General features: G+C 53.3%; 8 protein-coding genes across 8 annotated transcripts; 6 read left to right on the top strand and 2 right to left on the bottom strand.

Moving 5' to 3' along the window:
• Nucleotides 1–378: 378 nt before the first annotated feature.
• On the bottom strand, nt 379–1,379 carry VTN31DRAFT_4708 (uncharacterized protein; the record flags this gene model as incomplete). The annotated part of the gene is made up of 3 exons (XM_069405126.1): nt 379–793; nt 856–1,154; nt 1,230–1,379. The coding sequence occupies 3 exons, from the start codon at nt 1,377–1,379 to the stop codon at nt 379–381; spliced, it is 864 nt and encodes a 287-aa protein (XP_069260221.1).
• Nucleotides 1,380–3,097: 1,718 nt separating this feature from the next.
• Nucleotides 3,098–4,362, top strand: VTN31DRAFT_4707 (uncharacterized protein; the record flags this gene model as incomplete). The annotated part of the gene is made up of 4 exons (XM_069405125.1): nt 3,098–3,377; nt 3,448–3,543; nt 3,608–4,093; nt 4,154–4,362. 4 exons carry the CDS (start codon nt 3,098–3,100, stop codon nt 4,360–4,362), a joined length of 1,071 nt encoding a protein of 356 aa, XP_069260220.1.
• Nucleotides 4,363–5,323: 961 nt separating this feature from the next.
• On the top strand, nt 5,324–6,242 carry VTN31DRAFT_4706 (uncharacterized protein; the record flags this gene model as incomplete). The annotated part of the gene is made up of 2 exons (XM_069405124.1): nt 5,324–5,593; nt 5,658–6,242. The coding sequence occupies 2 exons, from the start codon at nt 5,324–5,326 to the stop codon at nt 6,240–6,242; spliced, it is 855 nt and encodes a 284-aa protein (XP_069260219.1).
• Nucleotides 6,243–6,985: 743 nt separating this feature from the next.
• VTN31DRAFT_4705 (uncharacterized protein) lies at nt 6,986–9,048 on the top strand (the record flags this gene model as incomplete). The annotated part of the gene is made up of 3 exons (XM_069405123.1): nt 6,986–7,615; nt 7,710–8,851; nt 8,922–9,048. The coding sequence occupies 3 exons, from the start codon at nt 6,986–6,988 to the stop codon at nt 9,046–9,048; spliced, it is 1,899 nt and encodes a 632-aa protein (XP_069260218.1).
• A 471-nt stretch (nt 9,049–9,519) lies between these two features.
• On the bottom strand, nt 9,520–11,062 carry VTN31DRAFT_4704 (uncharacterized protein; the record flags this gene model as incomplete). The annotated part of the gene is made up of 4 exons (XM_069405122.1): nt 9,520–9,770; nt 9,829–10,897; nt 10,958–11,011; nt 11,060–11,062. The coding sequence occupies 4 exons, from the start codon at nt 11,060–11,062 to the stop codon at nt 9,520–9,522; spliced, it is 1,377 nt and encodes a 458-aa protein (XP_069260217.1).
• Nucleotides 11,063–11,797: 735 nt separating this feature from the next.
• Nucleotides 11,798–12,651, top strand: VTN31DRAFT_4703 (uncharacterized protein; the record flags this gene model as incomplete). The annotated part of the gene is made up of 3 exons (XM_069405121.1): nt 11,798–12,058; nt 12,119–12,423; nt 12,477–12,651. 3 exons carry the CDS (start codon nt 11,798–11,800, stop codon nt 12,649–12,651), a joined length of 741 nt encoding a protein of 246 aa, XP_069260216.1.
• A 539-nt stretch (nt 12,652–13,190) lies between these two features.
• On the top strand, nt 13,191–14,591 carry VTN31DRAFT_4702 (uncharacterized protein; the record flags this gene model as incomplete). The annotated part of the gene is made up of 2 exons (XM_069405120.1): nt 13,191–13,571; nt 13,674–14,591. The coding sequence occupies 2 exons, from the start codon at nt 13,191–13,193 to the stop codon at nt 14,589–14,591; spliced, it is 1,299 nt and encodes a 432-aa protein (XP_069260215.1).
• A 295-nt stretch (nt 14,592–14,886) lies between these two features.
• VTN31DRAFT_4701 (uncharacterized protein) lies at nt 14,887–16,695 on the top strand (the record flags this gene model as incomplete). The annotated part of the gene is made up of 1 exon (XM_069405119.1): nt 14,887–16,695. One exon carries the CDS (start codon nt 14,887–14,889, stop codon nt 16,693–16,695), a length of 1,809 nt encoding a protein of 602 aa, XP_069260214.1.
• Between the last annotated feature and the right edge of the window lie 353 nt (nt 16,696–17,048).

The following is a 17,048-nucleotide window of genomic DNA, read 5'->3' as shown; positions in this document are numbered from 1 at the left end:
GCATCAAACACGGATTGTTTCTGGGTTCTGGATACTATGCATATGGACACAGTCGTGATATCATCCACCCGGACTACTTTAGAGTGCATTTGAACTACAGGATGATCTCAAAGCATGTCATGAGTCTTACCAACCCTCCAACTTACGGCCGATCAGTCAAATCCTGTACAAGTATGCTCGCTGAATTCAACTGGCGCATGGGAATCTTTTCAACAGTACATGCCCGAATCATCCACAAAACCATTTCGATCCATTTACCTCCATTTTACATCAAACCCGCATGAAATCATGCACATGAAACCCGGCATAAAACAAAGAATGTGAACAATGCTTCGTCAACTCCGACTATCTCATGATCCGTTCACGGTCGTTCATGCCTCATCTCCCGTACGGTTGATAGCTGGTGTCGGTATCGGAATACCTGGAGCCGTACGGACCTGGATAACTGGTGTTGTAGTCGTGCAGCGCCGATCCCGACGGAGCACCTGCAGTGGGATCGTACGGTTGCACGCCGCCGCCGCCATGATGATGATCCTCGGCCTCGTGTTGTTGGAGCAACGTATAGTCTTCGTCGCGGTCACGCCCATAACCCGCGGACGACGATGGTCCTTCGTTGACTCGCCCAGAACGGAACTCATCTTCTTCGTCAAAATCGTGCACCGGAGTCGAGGCGAACGCGGCCTTGGTCTGCGCGTCAAAGGTGGGGTCTGCGACAGAGTCCGGCATGGTGCCTGTTCGACGGAAGTGGACTACATTGCGGATGGAAAAGAAGCTGGTTGCAATGAATGCCAGACTGGAAACAGGTCAGGACGTTGGTCCAGGGACTGTTAGGACCACTAAATAGGGTGGACTTACAAGATAACCACGCCGAAAATGACGGTGGCCGTGCTGATCCTGCACTTTGACGGAGGCCCATATGCAAAGGCGTCGCAGCCGGACTTCTTCTCATCTTCATTTTCGTTATCTTTGTTGTCGTTCTCCCCCTTTCTCTTGCCCTCGGCCACGTATGAAGCGACAGCAACCCACCCGCTGAACCACAGAATCACCATGAGCACGTCGAGGGTCGCAAAGGCATAGACATTGCCGAACCGGCGTGCGCGGGGGAACGTTGGCACGGCTACCAAGTAAATCAAGAAGGGTATCGACAGCCAGCACTGCGAACGAATCAGTCGTGCTCGACAGGGCAATTAATTAATCAGAGACCCGGATGTTCCGAAACTCCCACGTACCAAGCCGAACAACCACCCCGAGCGACCATCAATGCCACCACCTTTGGTGAAGACAGCGATGCTGAGCGCCCAGGTGAAAAATATCAACACTCCTTGAAAGGCATGAAGCAGGTTCTTTATCCGCGCGGGACTTGCGGACGGTAGTCGCATGGTGGTTGGGGATTCCCACGGTGTAGTTGATGGGACACGCGCGATCTAAACAGCGTATCTCAGCGACCGAAGCTGGGTTGTCGTCTCCTGTGTACAATCGAACCTGGGATCGTAAAGGAAATCGTGTCCTGATAGGAATTCGTTAGTTGTTTACAGAGTACGGAGTACGTCGAGGACGATTTGAATGTGTTGCGGCCAGGATTTGTTTACAGTCAAGACAAAAACTGCACGCACCTCTAGCAAAACAAATCAGATGCACGTTATCACAAGCCCAAACGTGGCTGATAATCTGGAGCAAAGAAATAAATGTGAAGACCTTGGCCAACACTGAGCGCGAATGCGGCGGCTCTTCACTTTGCTCCGGCAACGAGTCTGTGCCTCTGTGGGCCTCTTCGTCTGCTTCAGAGTTGAAACTGGGTACGTTGTCCTCTGTCCGGGATAAAGATCTTGCTCCAACGGGATTTTACGAAGACTCTCGAAGATTATTCTGCTTCATGGGCTACGACTCACAGGCCATTTCGATCGTTCTCATACAATACGAGCTTCTCGAGGATGATCCTTGTTCACTGTCCAGAGGTAGCTGAGCCGAGCCTAACTACGAGTACAGTAATGGAAGATAGAAAAACTCAGCCGCCTGCAAAGCCACACCTATTGTATACTCCGTATCTTTCCTACTTATCAGAGAAGTGATCTGCGAACGTGTGGCGCAGCAACAAGGCAAACAAATCAAACATCTGATCCGGCTGTGCATGTTGACGCAACCACGTTCCGGAATCGTCTCTGAAAAGGTTCGACAAGGGCGTTGCAAGAGTGCTCCGTACAGCACGCGTTAGACCGCTTGTGAGCTGTCGAACATTTCTTCTGATGAAACCCAGATCAGCCTCGGAGTCCTCATGATTCTCGGATCGAAATGCGTCCCTCGCTGATGGATCAATCCACCGTTGAGGCCGTTGAGTGATCTTGAAGGCCAATTGGGAGAGGAACTTGAGGAAACGACCCCATTAAGCTGATGTGAAGGTGAAGGATGACCAACTGGAGGACCGGATATACCACGCGAGCCTTTCATTGCCGTGCATATCCCCTTCGTTATGGGGGACTTGATTGTCGTGGGAGTCTTAGGGATCATTCTGAATGCAAAACACAAGAATCAGGCTTTTCAACGGAAGCTTGCAGAGTTCCCATCCACAATCTGTTTTCTGCCATGGTAAGGGAGACGGCTTGTTCTGGTGCTGACTGGGTGAATTGTTCAACTGTCACTCAGCCCAATTGTTCAGAACCCAAGCTACCGACCAGATGTTGGTTGATGGTTACGTGGGAACTCTTTGACCCTCGATTCATACTGCCTAGCTAGCAAAGATTTAAAAGAAGGCCTGATTTGAGATCTACACCAGCCGGGTTACCGAGCGAAGCCCACCCATGCCGGCCCGATATACTTAATCGATTCGGCCGAATCTGATGCTTGCTTTGAGTCTTCTGATCCTCTTCTATGAGACGTACAAACTTCAGCAAAATGCAGAATGCAAGCTCCGTCGAAAACCCTTGAGATTTGTCAGCGGCAACATCAGGATCAAAAAAGATCACGGATCACCCCACTCCGATGCCCCGCCTCGTAGAAGTCAAGCGGAAAGGGTAGAAAAGAGTGTAGAAAATAAGTAGCTCCTGCTTGTACTCTCAGAGTAACTGTCTAACTGATCACGTAACTTCTCGAAACTACCATCATGGCGAGAACGTGGAACGTCGGCGTAATCGGCTACGGCTTCAGCGCCAAAATCTTTCACATCCCCTTCATCACCGCTGTGCCGGACTTCAAGCTCTACGCTATTGTGCAACGAAATCCGCAGCCAGGCAACGACGCGGAGAAGGATCACCCGGGCATCAAGGCATACCGCTCCGCCGATGATCTGGTCAAGGACCCGGACGTGGATGTCGTAGTGGTCACCACTGCTCCGGATTCGCATTATGATTTGACAAAGCTGTCTTTGCAAGCCGGCAAGCATGGTATGATAGTCTCAGAGAAGCTTGGTGGAGGCTAGATAGTAGTGCTGACCGAATGGTCCGCTTCCTTCAGTCGTTGTCGAGAAGCCGTTCACTCCTACCCACAAGGAGGCCGATGAGCTCGTGGCATTGGCCAAGCAGCAGGGCAAGCTCCTGGCCGTCTACCAAAGTACGTCCTACCGTCTCCGCGGCTCGGAAGGGGACGGATGATTAACTTGGACTGAACGGTACAGATCGACGCTGGGACTCCGACTTCGTCACGGCTTCCAAGTTGATCAAGAGCGGTGCTCTGGGCCGAATTGTCGAGTTCGAGACCCATTTCGACCGCCATCGCCCGGAGATTCCCAATGCCGACTCCTGGAAATACAAGATGATCCCTGCCGGCGGCGCCATCTACGACTTGGGTACACATTTGTTGGACCAGGTGGTGCATTTGTTTGGCCTGCCGGCTCGCGTTACGGGATTCCTCGGGGCGCAGCGGGAGAACAACGTCACCAACTACGAGGACTCGTTCACCGTCCTGCTCCACTACACCAACGGCCTGCTTGTCACGGCCAAGGGGGCTGTGATCAGCCCGGAGGAGAAGCAGCTGCGCTTCTGGATCCGCGGTGACAAGGGCAGCTACAAGAAGTACCACCTTGACATCCAAGAAGATCAGCTGAAGGCAGGTTTGCGGCCAGGGGACGATAACTATGGCCAGGAATCGGTAGATCGATATGGTGCGGCTTTTCCCTTTCCGACCTCTGCTGCGAGTCGTTTCTAACATGGTCTTTGTTCAGGCACTCTCACAACGATCAAAGACGACCTGCCTACCACCGAAATCGTGCCTACCGAAGCGCCAACGTGGGTGGAGTACTACCGCGTCCTGGCGCAGGCATTGGCTGGAGAGAGCGAGCTCCCTGCCAGTGGCGCCGAGGCCAGTCAAGTAATTCGTCTGATTGAGTTGATCAAGGAGAGTTCCAAGCAAGGGAAGACACTGGATGTATAGATACCTGGCATGAGCGGTGTAACTCGTCTTTAAAATTCGAATTGACATATCAAACTCCAACTGGCAGAGTCAAGGCAAGGCTTCGCCTTCTTCGTTGCTCCGCCTTTGAAGAAGTTGTTGACTATTTGGTTCTCGTAGTACGGAGTAATAGTAAGTACTTACCTACCTACACTCGCAGGGCAAGATGGAAAACCCAGAGTACTAGTAACGAGCTTGCAAAATGTTTCCTCGAACGTCTTCCGTCCTGTCACGTGCTTCCGACACCCATCTCGGTGGTTGCTGGACATGGTGAATCGGTTGCACGATCGATAACCTTATCTGATGGATTAACTTCAAGCATATGGCGAGAGCCGAGGTGAACGCCACCAGCCAGGGTCCAACCATCATGGAGAGAGGCTCTGATTATGTAAGCCTTATGTAGTCTGGAGTCGAACGGCTTCCAGAAGAACTACGGAGTACTGTACTGTACGAGTAACTATAGTACTAAACCAGAAATAGAAATTTTACAGTCTTGGCACGATCGGCGGAAAAAGCAACTTCCGGACACAAGCCAAACGATGCATTAATTTAGGGCTTCCGACCGGGACTGGATCCTCGCGGAAACAAGTAGGTCCGCGGAGATGGGGAGATGAGATGAATGCGCGTTAGAGAATCACGTCAGACGCGATCAGGGTTCTGGTGGAAGAACAAAATGGTTCCGAGTTTCCGGGTTTTTCTAGTTACTTTAAAAATATCAAGTTCTTGTTCTCGTGCTTCCGGTGTTCTCTACTCCATTTGGTCCAGAATGAGTCAACGGCTAGGCCGTCTTGTTCGCATTGCCGGTGATTGAAGTCAATTGTGCCATCGCGGGCTGTCTCATCGTCGATTATAGATTACTCCGCACTATCGGATTGAAAGCATTCAAGAGGTCCCCCGTCCTAGGATTAAGAGCATCTTCGGCACCCCTCATATAATCCTCCCCATGTGGTGGTCGTCAAACCCGGCTACATGGACGTTTGATATTGATCGATACTTGAATCCGTTCATTCCGCACCCGCCGTGGAGATGGATACCGTACCCTATAGCCTACTTTCTCGGGCATCGCAAACACCCGCAAAAGAGTGTCGGAAACCTGGTCATTATCTTCTGGGCTCTGATTGGCATCTTCGTCGGCCTGCTGGTCATTGCATTGGTGACGAAGCATGTGCCGGTGTTCCAGAACCATGATGCACCCATCATCGTCGCGAGTTTTGTGAGTGTCTTGTCCAGGACGATTGATCTTAACGAGGAAGGTGCTAACAAAACGACTGGTCCAGGGAGCGGCGGCTGTGTTGAACTTCTACGCCATAGATTCGCCGTTGGCCCAGCCACGGAATACCGTTGTGAGCCAGGTCATCTCCAGCGTCATCGGTGTCGGCATCCGTAAATTGTTCGAGCTCAGCCCGAACTATGCATCGATCCGCTATATCGGCGGTGCTCTGTCCTGTGCGGTTGCCACGGCCGTGATGGCATTGACCAAGACCGTCCACCCGCCGGCGGGTGCCACGGCGCTTCTGGCCGTCGTCAATGATGATGCCGTTCCTCTGGGCTGGTGGCTGGTCCCGATGGTGCTCTTGGGATCCGTCCTGATGGTCGTTGTCGGGTTGGTCATCAACAATATCCAGCGCCGGTTCCCCGTCTACTGGTGGACGCCGGATCACGTCGGCCAAGCTCTATGGCCACCGCCCGCAGACGAGGAGGTGGGTGCCGGACGGGAGGGCAAAATGACTACGCCGTCCTCCGCATCGTTACGAGACGAACCGCAGGTGATCATCCGACGTGGCCAGGTCATTGTACCCAGCGGGATGTATTTGACACCCGAAGGCATGAATTTTCTAGAGGAGATCAGTGAGCGACTATGATTCGCATGCTGATGACGCGATTGATTCCGATCAGAGACGTGTGGCCAATCGAACGAGTATAGAGATACTGTACGGAGTAGAAAATTTTATTTTTCGAGTCCGTGGTAATACTGCAGAATAGAATCAGGCCAATGCAAATCACAAGTCCATCCAACGTCGTACTTCGATGCCTCAGGCCCCTTGCCACCGTCAGCACCCTGGAATTCGTCTTGGCAATGACGTGTATAGCCAATCATAGCCGTTAAAGTGGACTATCTGCCCCACTGTATGAAAAATCGTCCAGCAAGTTGCGAGCCTGAGGCAACACTCTGCAAAAGACTCCCCCACAATTATCGCCAGTCCGCCTTCATATCACCTCCAAAAGATTGATATTTGAAGCTTTGTTTTCCCCTCTCACTGTGTGTCTGGGTGAATTTGACCTCGGTCTTGAATCAGGCCGGAGACTGGTGTCATTTTGATTTTGTCTCTTCCATCTCTCTTTCCACCCTTGTTCTCCCGGATACCCTGTTTCTAGCTGCTGTTAGAGAGCCTTTGCCGTGTTGTTTGATAGAGCGGAGGGGCTTTTTTCGACGTATTTTTTTTTCTGTGCAGTTTCATTCTAAACCTATCGATAAGCAAGCTCAGCCAAAGAGAAATCCTCTAGTTCGGTACAAACGCGTCCATTACCTCTGACGCAACTCTTTCTTTCTCTCCTAGTCTTTGGTCTCTTTTGCCCACCGAATAAAACAAACCATCCCGTCAGAATGGTGTCTGCATCCAAGGCTGCCCGTCAGGCAAAGCGCGCCGCCGAAGGTGGCGATAAGAAGAAGCCCGGCTCGAGACTCGCTGCGAAGCGGGAAGCAAAGAAGGCCGCCCAGCAACAGGAACAGCAGGAACAGTTGCTGGACGGCGACAAGGACTCGGGCGTCCCCGGCGATGAGTTCGCAACCAACAGCTCCAAGATGAAGGAGGTGGAACAGATGACGCAGCAGATGGACAAGTTTGGCCTGTCCAACCGCGTGACCACCGGCGTGCTGGCGTCGATGGAGTCGTCGCGCGACGTCAAGATCACGTCGGCGTCGCTGGTGTTCCATGGCAAGGTCCTGTTCAATGATTCCACACTCGAGCTCAACTACGGTCGCCGCTACGGTTTGCTGGGTGAGAACGGCTGCGGCAAGTCGACCCTTCTCAAGGCCATCGACGCGCGCGAGTTCCCGATTCCAGAACATATCGATATCTACCTGTTGAATGAGGGTGCGGCACCGAGCGAACTCGGCGCCTTGGACTGGGTAGTCAAGGAAGCGGAGATGGAAATGGAGCGACTGGAAAAGCAGGCGGAAGAGATCCTCGAGAGGGATGGCCCTGAGAGTCCAGTTTTGGAAGACTTGTATGAGGTGTAGTTTTTTTTTTTTTTTTTTTTTTTTTTTTTTTTTTTTTTTTTTTTCGTGGATTTGCGTGATTACCGAATTGTTGGCTGACTGCCATTAGCGTATGGAACAATTGGATCCTTCGACCTTCCAGTCCCGGGCGGCCCTGATCTTGCATGGTCTCGGGTTTGACAAGAAGACCATACACAAGAAGACAAAGGACATGTCTGGTGGCTGGCGGATGCGAGTTGCGTTGGGCAAGGCGCTGTTCGTCAAGCCGTCTTTGTTGCTTCTGGACGATCCCACTGCCCACTTGGATCTGGAGGCCTGCGTCTGGTTGGAGGAATACCTCAAGAAATGGGATCGCACACTGGTTCTGGTCTCGCACTCTCAGGACTTCTTGAACGGCGTGTGCACGAACATGATCGACATGCGCCACAAGAAGTTGACGTACTACGGTGGTAACTACGACTCGTACGTCAAGACCCGCCACGAGCAGGAGACGAACCAGATGAAGGCATACCACAAGCAGCAGGAGGAAATTGCACACATCAAGAAATTCATCGCGTCGGCGGGTACCTATGCGAACCTGGTGCGCCAGGCCAAGTCACGACAAAAGATCCTCGACAAGATGGAAGCCGAAGGGTTTATCCAGCCCGTCATTCCGGACAAGGTCTTCAACTTCCGGTTCGCCGATGTCGAGAAGCTGCCGCCGCCGGTGCTGTCGTTTGACAACGTGAGCTTCTCGTACACGGGCAATCCGGAGGATACGCTGTACGAGAACCTGGACTTTGGCGTTGACATGGACTCGCGCACGGCTCTCGTCGGACCCAACGGTGTCGGCAAGTCGACCCTGCTGCGCCTGATGACGGGCAAGCTGAGCCCGACCAGCGGCACCATCACCCGGCACACACACCTGAAGCTGGGCATGTACAGCCAGCACTCGGCCGAGCAGCTCGACCTGACCAAGTCGGCGCTGGAGTTTGTCATGCAGAAGTTCGGCCACAAGAGCCAGGACGTGCAGTACTGGCGTCAGCAGCTGGGCCGTTACGGTCTGTCGGGTGAGGCGCAGACCGCGCTCATGGGCACGCTGTCCGAGGGCCAGAAGAGCCGCATCGTCTTCGCGCTGCTGGCCATCGAGGGTCCCAACATGCTGCTCCTCGACGAGCCAACCAACGGTCTGGATATCCCGACGATCGACAGCTTGGCGAATGCCATCAATGCCTTCAACGGCGGTGTCGTCGTGGTGTCGCACGATTTCCGGTGAGTTTTCGCATCCATCATGATCATTTTATTATTTTTCCAGAACTTGGGCTAACTGACTTGTCCACAGACTCCTCGACAAGATCGCCAAGGACATTATGGTCTGCGAGAACAAGACCATCCGACGATGGGACGGCACCATCGGCGAGTACAAGGAGTACCTGCGCAAGAAGATGATTCAGGCCGGTGCCGTCTAAAAGCTCGATCAACCCGTTGCTCGACATTACCGGGTTGCATATAGAATCCAAGACAAGTAAAAAAAAAAAAAAAAAGAAAAGAAAAAAAAAGGCCCAGAAAAGGGACAAAAGATTGCTTTCTGCTTCTTAGCTGGATTGCTTGTTTATAGACTAGGGTTATTGTTACTGCTTTTGTTTTTATGATGATGACTTGTTGAATACGAAATAATGTCTGAGATGATTCTTGAAACTTCTCTCTGTTTACCTTCAAAGCATTGATGATTATGGAGGAGGCTCAATAGAACACGGACAACGGGTATCAAGCCAAAAAAAAAAAACCACTGTTATCAGCAAAGACTTTGTTGCCCTCTGGCAATGCTGTCGGATGTACTGTTTTATCCATTTCGATTGGCTGTTGTCCAAGTATACATCCATCACTGATATCATAAAGTACTTATTCGTCTAGAACAAGGAACTACCTAGGTAACTAGATTACAAGTACAACCCCTCCGGCTCATTCTCCATCTTCGTCTTGAGAACCCGTTCCCTAGCGGCCCGGAAATCGTCCATCTGGACGCGCATGCGCCGCTCGCGCAGCGCGAGCAGGCCCGCCTCGGAGCAAATGGCTTTGATATCGGCACCGGAGAGGTCGTCCTTTTGGTTGATGAACTCGTCCAGGTCGACGTCGTCGGCGAGGGACATCTTGGAGGTGTGAAGGGTGAAGATCTTCTTCTTTGTGTTTTCTGCAGAAATGTCAGTTAGAAGAGCAGATCAGTTCAAGGGGATTGTTTGGTGACCTACGATCAGGATTCTCAAAGAGAATCTTTCGGTCGATCCGTCCTGGTCGGATCAGCGCTGGGTCCAGCGACTCGATCTTGTTCGTCGCCATGATGACCTTGACGTCGCCACGGTCGTCGAAGCCGTCCAGCTGGTTGAGGAGCTCCAGCATGGTCCGCTGGACTTCCCGCTCGCCGCCCGAGGTCGAGTCGTACCGCTTCGTGCCGATGGCGTCGATCTCGTCGATGAACACGATCGAAGGCGCGTGCTCGGCCGCCACCTGGAAGATCTGCCGCACAAGCCGTGGCCCGTCACCAAGGTATTTTTGAATCAGCTCGCTACCAACAATGCGCAGGAACGTCGCGCTTGTCTGGTTCGCCACCGCCTTCGCTAGCAGCGTCTTGCCCGTGCCCGGGCTGCCGTAGAGGATAACTCCCTTGGGAGGCTTAATTCCCATTTCCTCGTAGAGCTCCGGGTGGAGCAGCGGGAGCTCGACCGCCTCGCGGACTTCTTGGATCTGTGACTCGAGTCCTCCAATGTCTGCGTACGACTCTGTCGGCGCCTTGTCCAGCTTCATCACCGAGACCAGCGGATCAGTATCGTCAGTGAGCACGCCGACCACCGATACCGTCTTGTGGTGCAGCAGCACGCTGGCACCCGGTTCCAGTAGGTCCTTGTCAACAAATGACATGATCGAGACGTAGTACTCGGGCCCCGTGGCGCTCGACACGATCGCGTGGTCGTCGTCGATCATTTCCTCCAGATTGCCCACCCCCATCGGGCTGCCTCGCATGTCGTCCACTCGGCTCCGCTCGTCCGCATTCCGATCTGCGGCTTCCAGGTCGTCCGTCGCGGACGGCGGCACGTTCTGCTGCGCCTTGGCCTTCCGGATTCGCTCTTGGTTCTCGACATATTCTTCCTCCAGCAACAGATGGTCATGCACCCGTTGCATTCGCAAGTATCTTAGTTTACATCTTGAGTTCGGCAATATCGTCGGAAGCTTGGCCGCGGCATTGGGTCCGGATTGCTTGCGCTTCTTGCGTCCAACGCGGGTTGTGGGTTGCGGCGGCGGCTCGTACTTGGGCTTGTCCTTCTGTTCGACGGCGCTATATTAGCTCACGAAACGCTCCCAATGCCCGCGCCAGAACAATACCTTTTTGGCGTCATCGCGCCCGTCTCCTTTGCTGGGTTGAGACTGCTGATTACCCTGCGATTCGTCAGTAATGCTCCAATATCCAGTGACAAACATGCGTACCATGCTGGCGAAGCAAGCAAAATCAAAAACAATAAAAAGCACAAAAGCAACCAAGCGTTGCTCTGAAGCGAAATGGACGAGGTGAAAAGAACTGAACAGATGGATGACGCTGATGCTCAGGCAGCTGGAGCTGTCGCCATCGGTCCATTCGGTCCCTGCGCTGACTAATCTCCTGCAGTTATAACGTCACGTGATTAGAAGCATGCCAACTGAACAACTCACTCGACGTTGAACAGGCAACTCAAGTCTCGCCGTTAACGGCTCTGTGGTGGAATTTTCGACCACAATCGAGCCGTATCGTTGGCTGACTCAATAGAATCCATCCAGTCATCTTCTATCAACTTCTGTTCCCTGTCTTTCGTTGTGACTCAGCCTTCCGCACCTTCACCATCATTCAGTACCGACAAGTTGGATCTGCGTACCTCCTCGATTACAGTAGCAGCTGGACGAACTCGACAGCGCAGTTGTTCACTCACCCTCGCTTTTGCGCCGCCGAAGATCACAATCGGGGACCTGACTCAATCTTTGTTTGCCAGTGATCTTCGTGACTGCACATTGCTTCGTCTGCTGCCTGACCAACCCGAGCCCTCGAGACACTGCAGCCTAAACAGCCGCCTGGCCACTAAAGCGGATCCGCAACCTAGTCATACATACCCCTCCAACTGTCATCCAACCTCTTCGATATAAGATCCACGTCACTGTCAAAACGTCGGCGATTCACAGCGAAAGCCCGTCGCCATGACTGCCAATCGCAACCGCCGCATCGCCAAGGAGATTGCGGACATTCGCGCCGATCCGCACTCTCAAGTAACTGCTGAGACCGTGGAGGACGATGAAGATCTCACGCATCTTCGTGGCTCGTTCACCGGTCCTCCCGGCACCCCGTACGAGGGTGGTACCTACTATGTGGATATCCGGATTCCTCAGGAATACCCGTTCCGGCCGCCTAACATGCGGTTCCAAACAAAAATCTGGCATCCCAATGTGAGCAGTCAAACGGTGCGTTCAATTGCCCGGACAAATTGACGAGCGAGGATAAAAGACTGACGTCTAATTCAGGGTTACATCTGCCTCGACACGCTTTCGACCGCATGGTCGCCCGTTCTGACCATCAAGTCAGCACTCCTCTCCCTTCAGTCTCTCCTCTGCACGCCGGAACCCAAAGATCCTCAGGATGCAGAGGTGGCCGAGATGCTTCTGAAAAGGCCCAAGGAGTTTGAGCGTGTAGCGCGCCAATGGGCGATTAAGTATGCAGGGGCCCCCGACAAGACGATTGCGGAGGGCAGCGGAGGTGTGACCGATGCCTCGATCAAGGAACAAGCAAAGAAAGCCAAGGAAAAAGAAGCGCAGGACGCTCTAGCTGCGTATGCTTCCCTGCGATCAGCTCTTCTCGGCCATTTCATCTGACTCGGTGCAGGTACGACGGATACAACAAGGACCTTGTCGATCGGTTCTGCAGCATGGGCTTCGACGTGGAGCGCGTCGTGGACGCATTCAAGCACGTTGGGGTTGACCGGCGCGACGGTCAGGATTACCAACTAGAGGAGGCTTACATGGGTGATATCACGGCGTTTCTCTTGGGCGAGCCATGATGATTACTGACGGAGTTATGACCTTTGCATTGGAGTTACGTTATGCTGCCTTGGTTGAGATGAGCGCGACGGTGCCTGGCGAACTTGGGATCATGTCTTCTAACTAATTCCTCATTTATGATTGTGATGGTTTGATTCGGTTCTGTACAATTGGGCCTCTACATCTACATTGGGGTTGAAACATTGGGGGTCAGAAATGACATCTTGGAAACGCGTTGCATTGAGTTCTTTGTCTAATAGCATTGGATTCTCATCGATATACTTCTCTGAGATCAACTGGTAATACATAGTTTCTTTGTGGTAAAGCCAGTTGGTGGGCGTGAGACGGGCGGTTGGGTCAATTAGTTGCGCCGGAACATCTCTTGGTATGTAGTGTAGTTGCGACTCCGCCAGCTCCAACTAAAGACGAGGCAAAGAATCCTCAAATTTGACAATGCCATTCATTGATTAAATCAAACTCTGCCTTATACAACAGAAACCTCTCCAACTCAAAACACCTCCCCTTCCGCCCTCGTATTCCTCAACGACTCCAAGCCAGCATGATCGAAGACGACATCTACCGCTCCTCTACACAATTCCGCCTCTGGTCCTTCACGCGCGACTCGCTCGCCTCCATGCGAGCGACAGCCAACAAAGTCGCTAGCGAACGAATCCGTGCCGCACAGAAACGCGCGCGCGAGGCCGCCGCCCAGCACCGCACAGCTAGTGGTACTACTGAAAATACTACGTCACCGACAAGCGGCAGCGGCAACGTCACGCCGAACCCGACGAGCGATGCAGAAGGGAAAACCGACGCGATTTTGGATCAGGATGTGGAGTGTCTGACGCCGGAGGAAGAGGCGGAGTTTGTGAGATACTACTGCGAGCAGACGCTGGAGTTGGGGGATACGTATAAACCGCCGTTGCCGACGATGGTTCGGGTGAGTTGATTCAGATGCGCGATGTTTTGTAATATGCTTCGTGGGGATGGGAAATGGCTCACCATTGTTTGCCCGTCGGATTGAAATCGAACGAGGAAAAAGGCAACAGCAATTCAATTTCTGCGACGTTTTTACCTGACAAACTCCGTTATGGTCTACCATCCGAAATCCATCATGCCGTGTGCCTTGTTTCTCGCGACAAAAACGGATAATTATTACATGTCGCTGAAGGATTTTGCCAGTGGCGTGCCCGGGGTCAAGGCGCCGGAGGATGTCATTGCGCCTGAGTTTACCTTAACGCAGGGCCTCCGCTTCACGTTCGACGTTCGACATCCTTTCCGCGGCCTCGAGGGCGGAATCATGGAGCTGCAAGCCATTGCCCAGGGCAACGGCAAGCCAAACCCGCACCATATGGGCCAGACTCCGGAAAGCCTCAAGAGAGATCTCCACGCCATCCCGCCAGCCTCGCCTAGTGACCCGCAGACTTCCATCACAAATCGCATCTCCATCGCCCATGGCAAAGCGCGGGAGATTTTAAAGACGGCCGCGCAAATGACCGATGCGTACTTCTTCTACACCCCGTCCCAGATCTGGCTCGCGGCACTGTTCCTCGCGGACAGACCGCTCGCGCAGTACTACCTCGATATCAAGATTGGGCCCGTGGTCGAGAGCGGGGACGCGGATCCCAAAAATCCACTGGCGATGATCCGCATGAAGCTCCTGACTACCCTTGCCGACTGCGCAAAGCTGCTGGAGTCATATACCCCGATGTCGTCTGACCCGGAGACCCGCAAGCGGCTCAAGGGGATCGCTAAAAAGGTGTATCAATGCCATCAGATCCTCAAGCTGGACCCTGCCACTCCCGGCAATGGGCAAAAGCGAGGAGAAGGCATGTCGGAGAGCGATCGGGAGCGCGCGGCCAAAAAGCGAAGGCTCGAGCGGGAGCGACGCGAGCAGGAAGCCAAGGAGCTTTTTGGCGGAGAGCTCAGTAGGCCTGCCGAAGCTGCAAAGGAGTCTTGAGCTTGGGAGGATGTATCAATATGTAGTCAACAGCCAAAATAATCTATAGACTTGTCAATGATCTTAATTGACTGCTGTCCTCCACGACTGAGGAAATGAACAGCACAAAGCTTAATTGGAAGCATGTGAACGGTAGGTAATATATATATATATGCGAGTGAACCACGAGCATCTTATCGTCACGTGACCCGTCTTATCAGTGGCCAACTCGATACAAACATCGCAAACCCTCTTCCAACGCTCTACACTCTACCTCAAGGTCAGTAGTACGTCGTCTTGGCCCAAGCTGCGCAACATGGACAATTTTAATTTTGATGAAGAGAAATTTAAGAAGTTCTTTCCCAGCAGCTTCGGCAAACAGCAACCTAAGCATGACGTCAACGAGCAAATCAATCGGACAAAACGAACCGAAATAAAAGCGAAGACGCCAGAGGAGTCCGCCATCAAATCCGTGGAGGACAAGGAGGAAGAAACAGCAACAGCAACAGAACGGGCTTCGCCATCATCAGCGCGCGCAACTGAGCAAGAACCAAGGAGGAAGGATGACAGCGACGACGATGATGACGATGATGACGAGGATGATGACGAGGACGAGTTCCCCGTGTCGCACGAGCTGATCATCAAGACGCATGAGCGCGCGGTCACGACGCTGACCGTTGACGCTTCCGGAGCTCGCTTGGTGTCAGGGTCGACGGATTGCAGTCTGAAATTCCACGATTTCGCATCAATGACGCCGTCGACGGTGCGAGCGTTCAAGTCGGTGGATCCCACCGCAAAGAAGCGCTCCTCAACGCAGGAGGCGCAGCCGGTCAATTACGTCGAGTTTTGCCCGCTGTCCCCGAGCCAAATGATTGTCGTTCCGGCGACGCCGCAGCCGAGGATTTTGGACCGCGACGGGGAGGTGCTGACAGAGTTCGTCAAGGGAGATATGTATCTACGCGACATGCATAATACCAAGGGGCATATTTCTGAGGTTACGTCGGCGGCCTGGTGCCCGACGGATTACAATTACTGTGCGACAGCCGGTACGGATAGTACAGTCCGAATATGGGATGTCAACAACGGTCGGAGCCAGAAGGAGGTCATTGTTCACAAATCCCGTGCTGCGGGTTCGGCCGGGAGGACAAGAATGACCGCCGTGGCCTGGGCGTCGCCGAAGCAAGGAGGTCCGAACGTGCTCGTTGCGGCGGCTCTCGACGGCAGTTTGATCATGTGGAGTGGCAACGGACCGTTCCGACGTCCGGCTGCCGAAATTCACGATGCCCATGCACGCGATACGTGGACGAGTGGGCTCGACATCAGTGGGGACGGCAGACTCGTGGTGACAAAGGGAGGTGATGACACCATCAAACTGTGGGATACGCGGAAGTTTAAGCAGCCCCTCAAGACGGTGTCTCATCCATCGATCTCCAGCCATTACCCGACCTCTAACATCAGGTTTTCGCCGACGTCCGCCAACGTCATTACCGGCTCCGGGACGGGCCATTTGCACATCCTCAACCCGGCCACCTTGCAGCCGGAGTTAGTCACCCCGGTGACGCCGGGATCGCCGCTGATTACTGTCTCGTGGCACGAAAAGCTGAACCAAATCCTCACAGGGTCCGCCAACGGCGAGACCCACGTGCTGTACAACCCAACCATGTCGAGCAAGGGTGCGGTGCTAGTCATGTCCAAGGCGCCCAAGCGCCGGCACGTCGACGACGACCCCAACCTCACAACGGACATCTCGCTGGGCTTCTCCGGCGATTCGGTGGTCGTGGGCCCCAACGGCGTCCCGCACCCGGCCGACGCCACCTGGTCGGCACGGCACCCGACCGTGGGCCTTACAGCGTCTGGTCGTCCGCGCGATCCCCGCCGGCCACACCTTCCAGCCCAAACACCGTTTGCCAAGTCGCAGCCGGATGAGAAGCACATCCGAGAGAACGTGCCGCTCAGCTCCATGCGCGACGAGGACCCGCGGGAGGCGCTGCTCAAGTATGCGGAGAAGGCTGAAAAGGAACCCATCTTCACCAGGGCCTGGCAGAAAACACAGCCCAAGCCCATTTACGCGGAGATTAGTGATGAGGAGCAAGAGGAGCCTGATCCGAAGAGGGTCAAACGGTGATTTTGGACTTGTCATGTATAGTACGTCAAATGATGATACGTCAGTCTAGTCGTTAATAGACTTGACGAACCTCATCCGATCCTCCATAGGCAGTCAAGACTATGGAAGATTTATCCCCGTCGCGTAGGTTCGGAAACACTCCGTACGGAATACTTCCATGAGATTACGATCCCAAAATCCGGAGAAGTACAATTGCTGCAACATGATTGGACGATAAACTTTCAATTTGACGCCAACAAAACGCGCGCTAAGAAAAAGAAAAAATTACGCGGATCATCAGTCTTTTCGTCGTCGGTGGATGTTGATTCACGGAAGATAGTACATAGTACACTCTCCGGCAGCGTGTTGCCGGT

Source organism: Thermomyces dupontii, assembly GCF_041956625.1.
Source record: "Thermomyces dupontii strain NRRL 2155 unplaced genomic scaffold VTN31scaffold_4, whole genome shotgun sequence".
Classification (NCBI taxonomy): Eukaryota; Fungi; Ascomycota; class Eurotiomycetes; order Eurotiales; family Trichocomaceae; genus Thermomyces; species Thermomyces dupontii.
The sequence above is the reverse complement of the archived record's forward strand: the minus strand, read 5'-3'. Positions and strand labels throughout refer to the sequence as shown.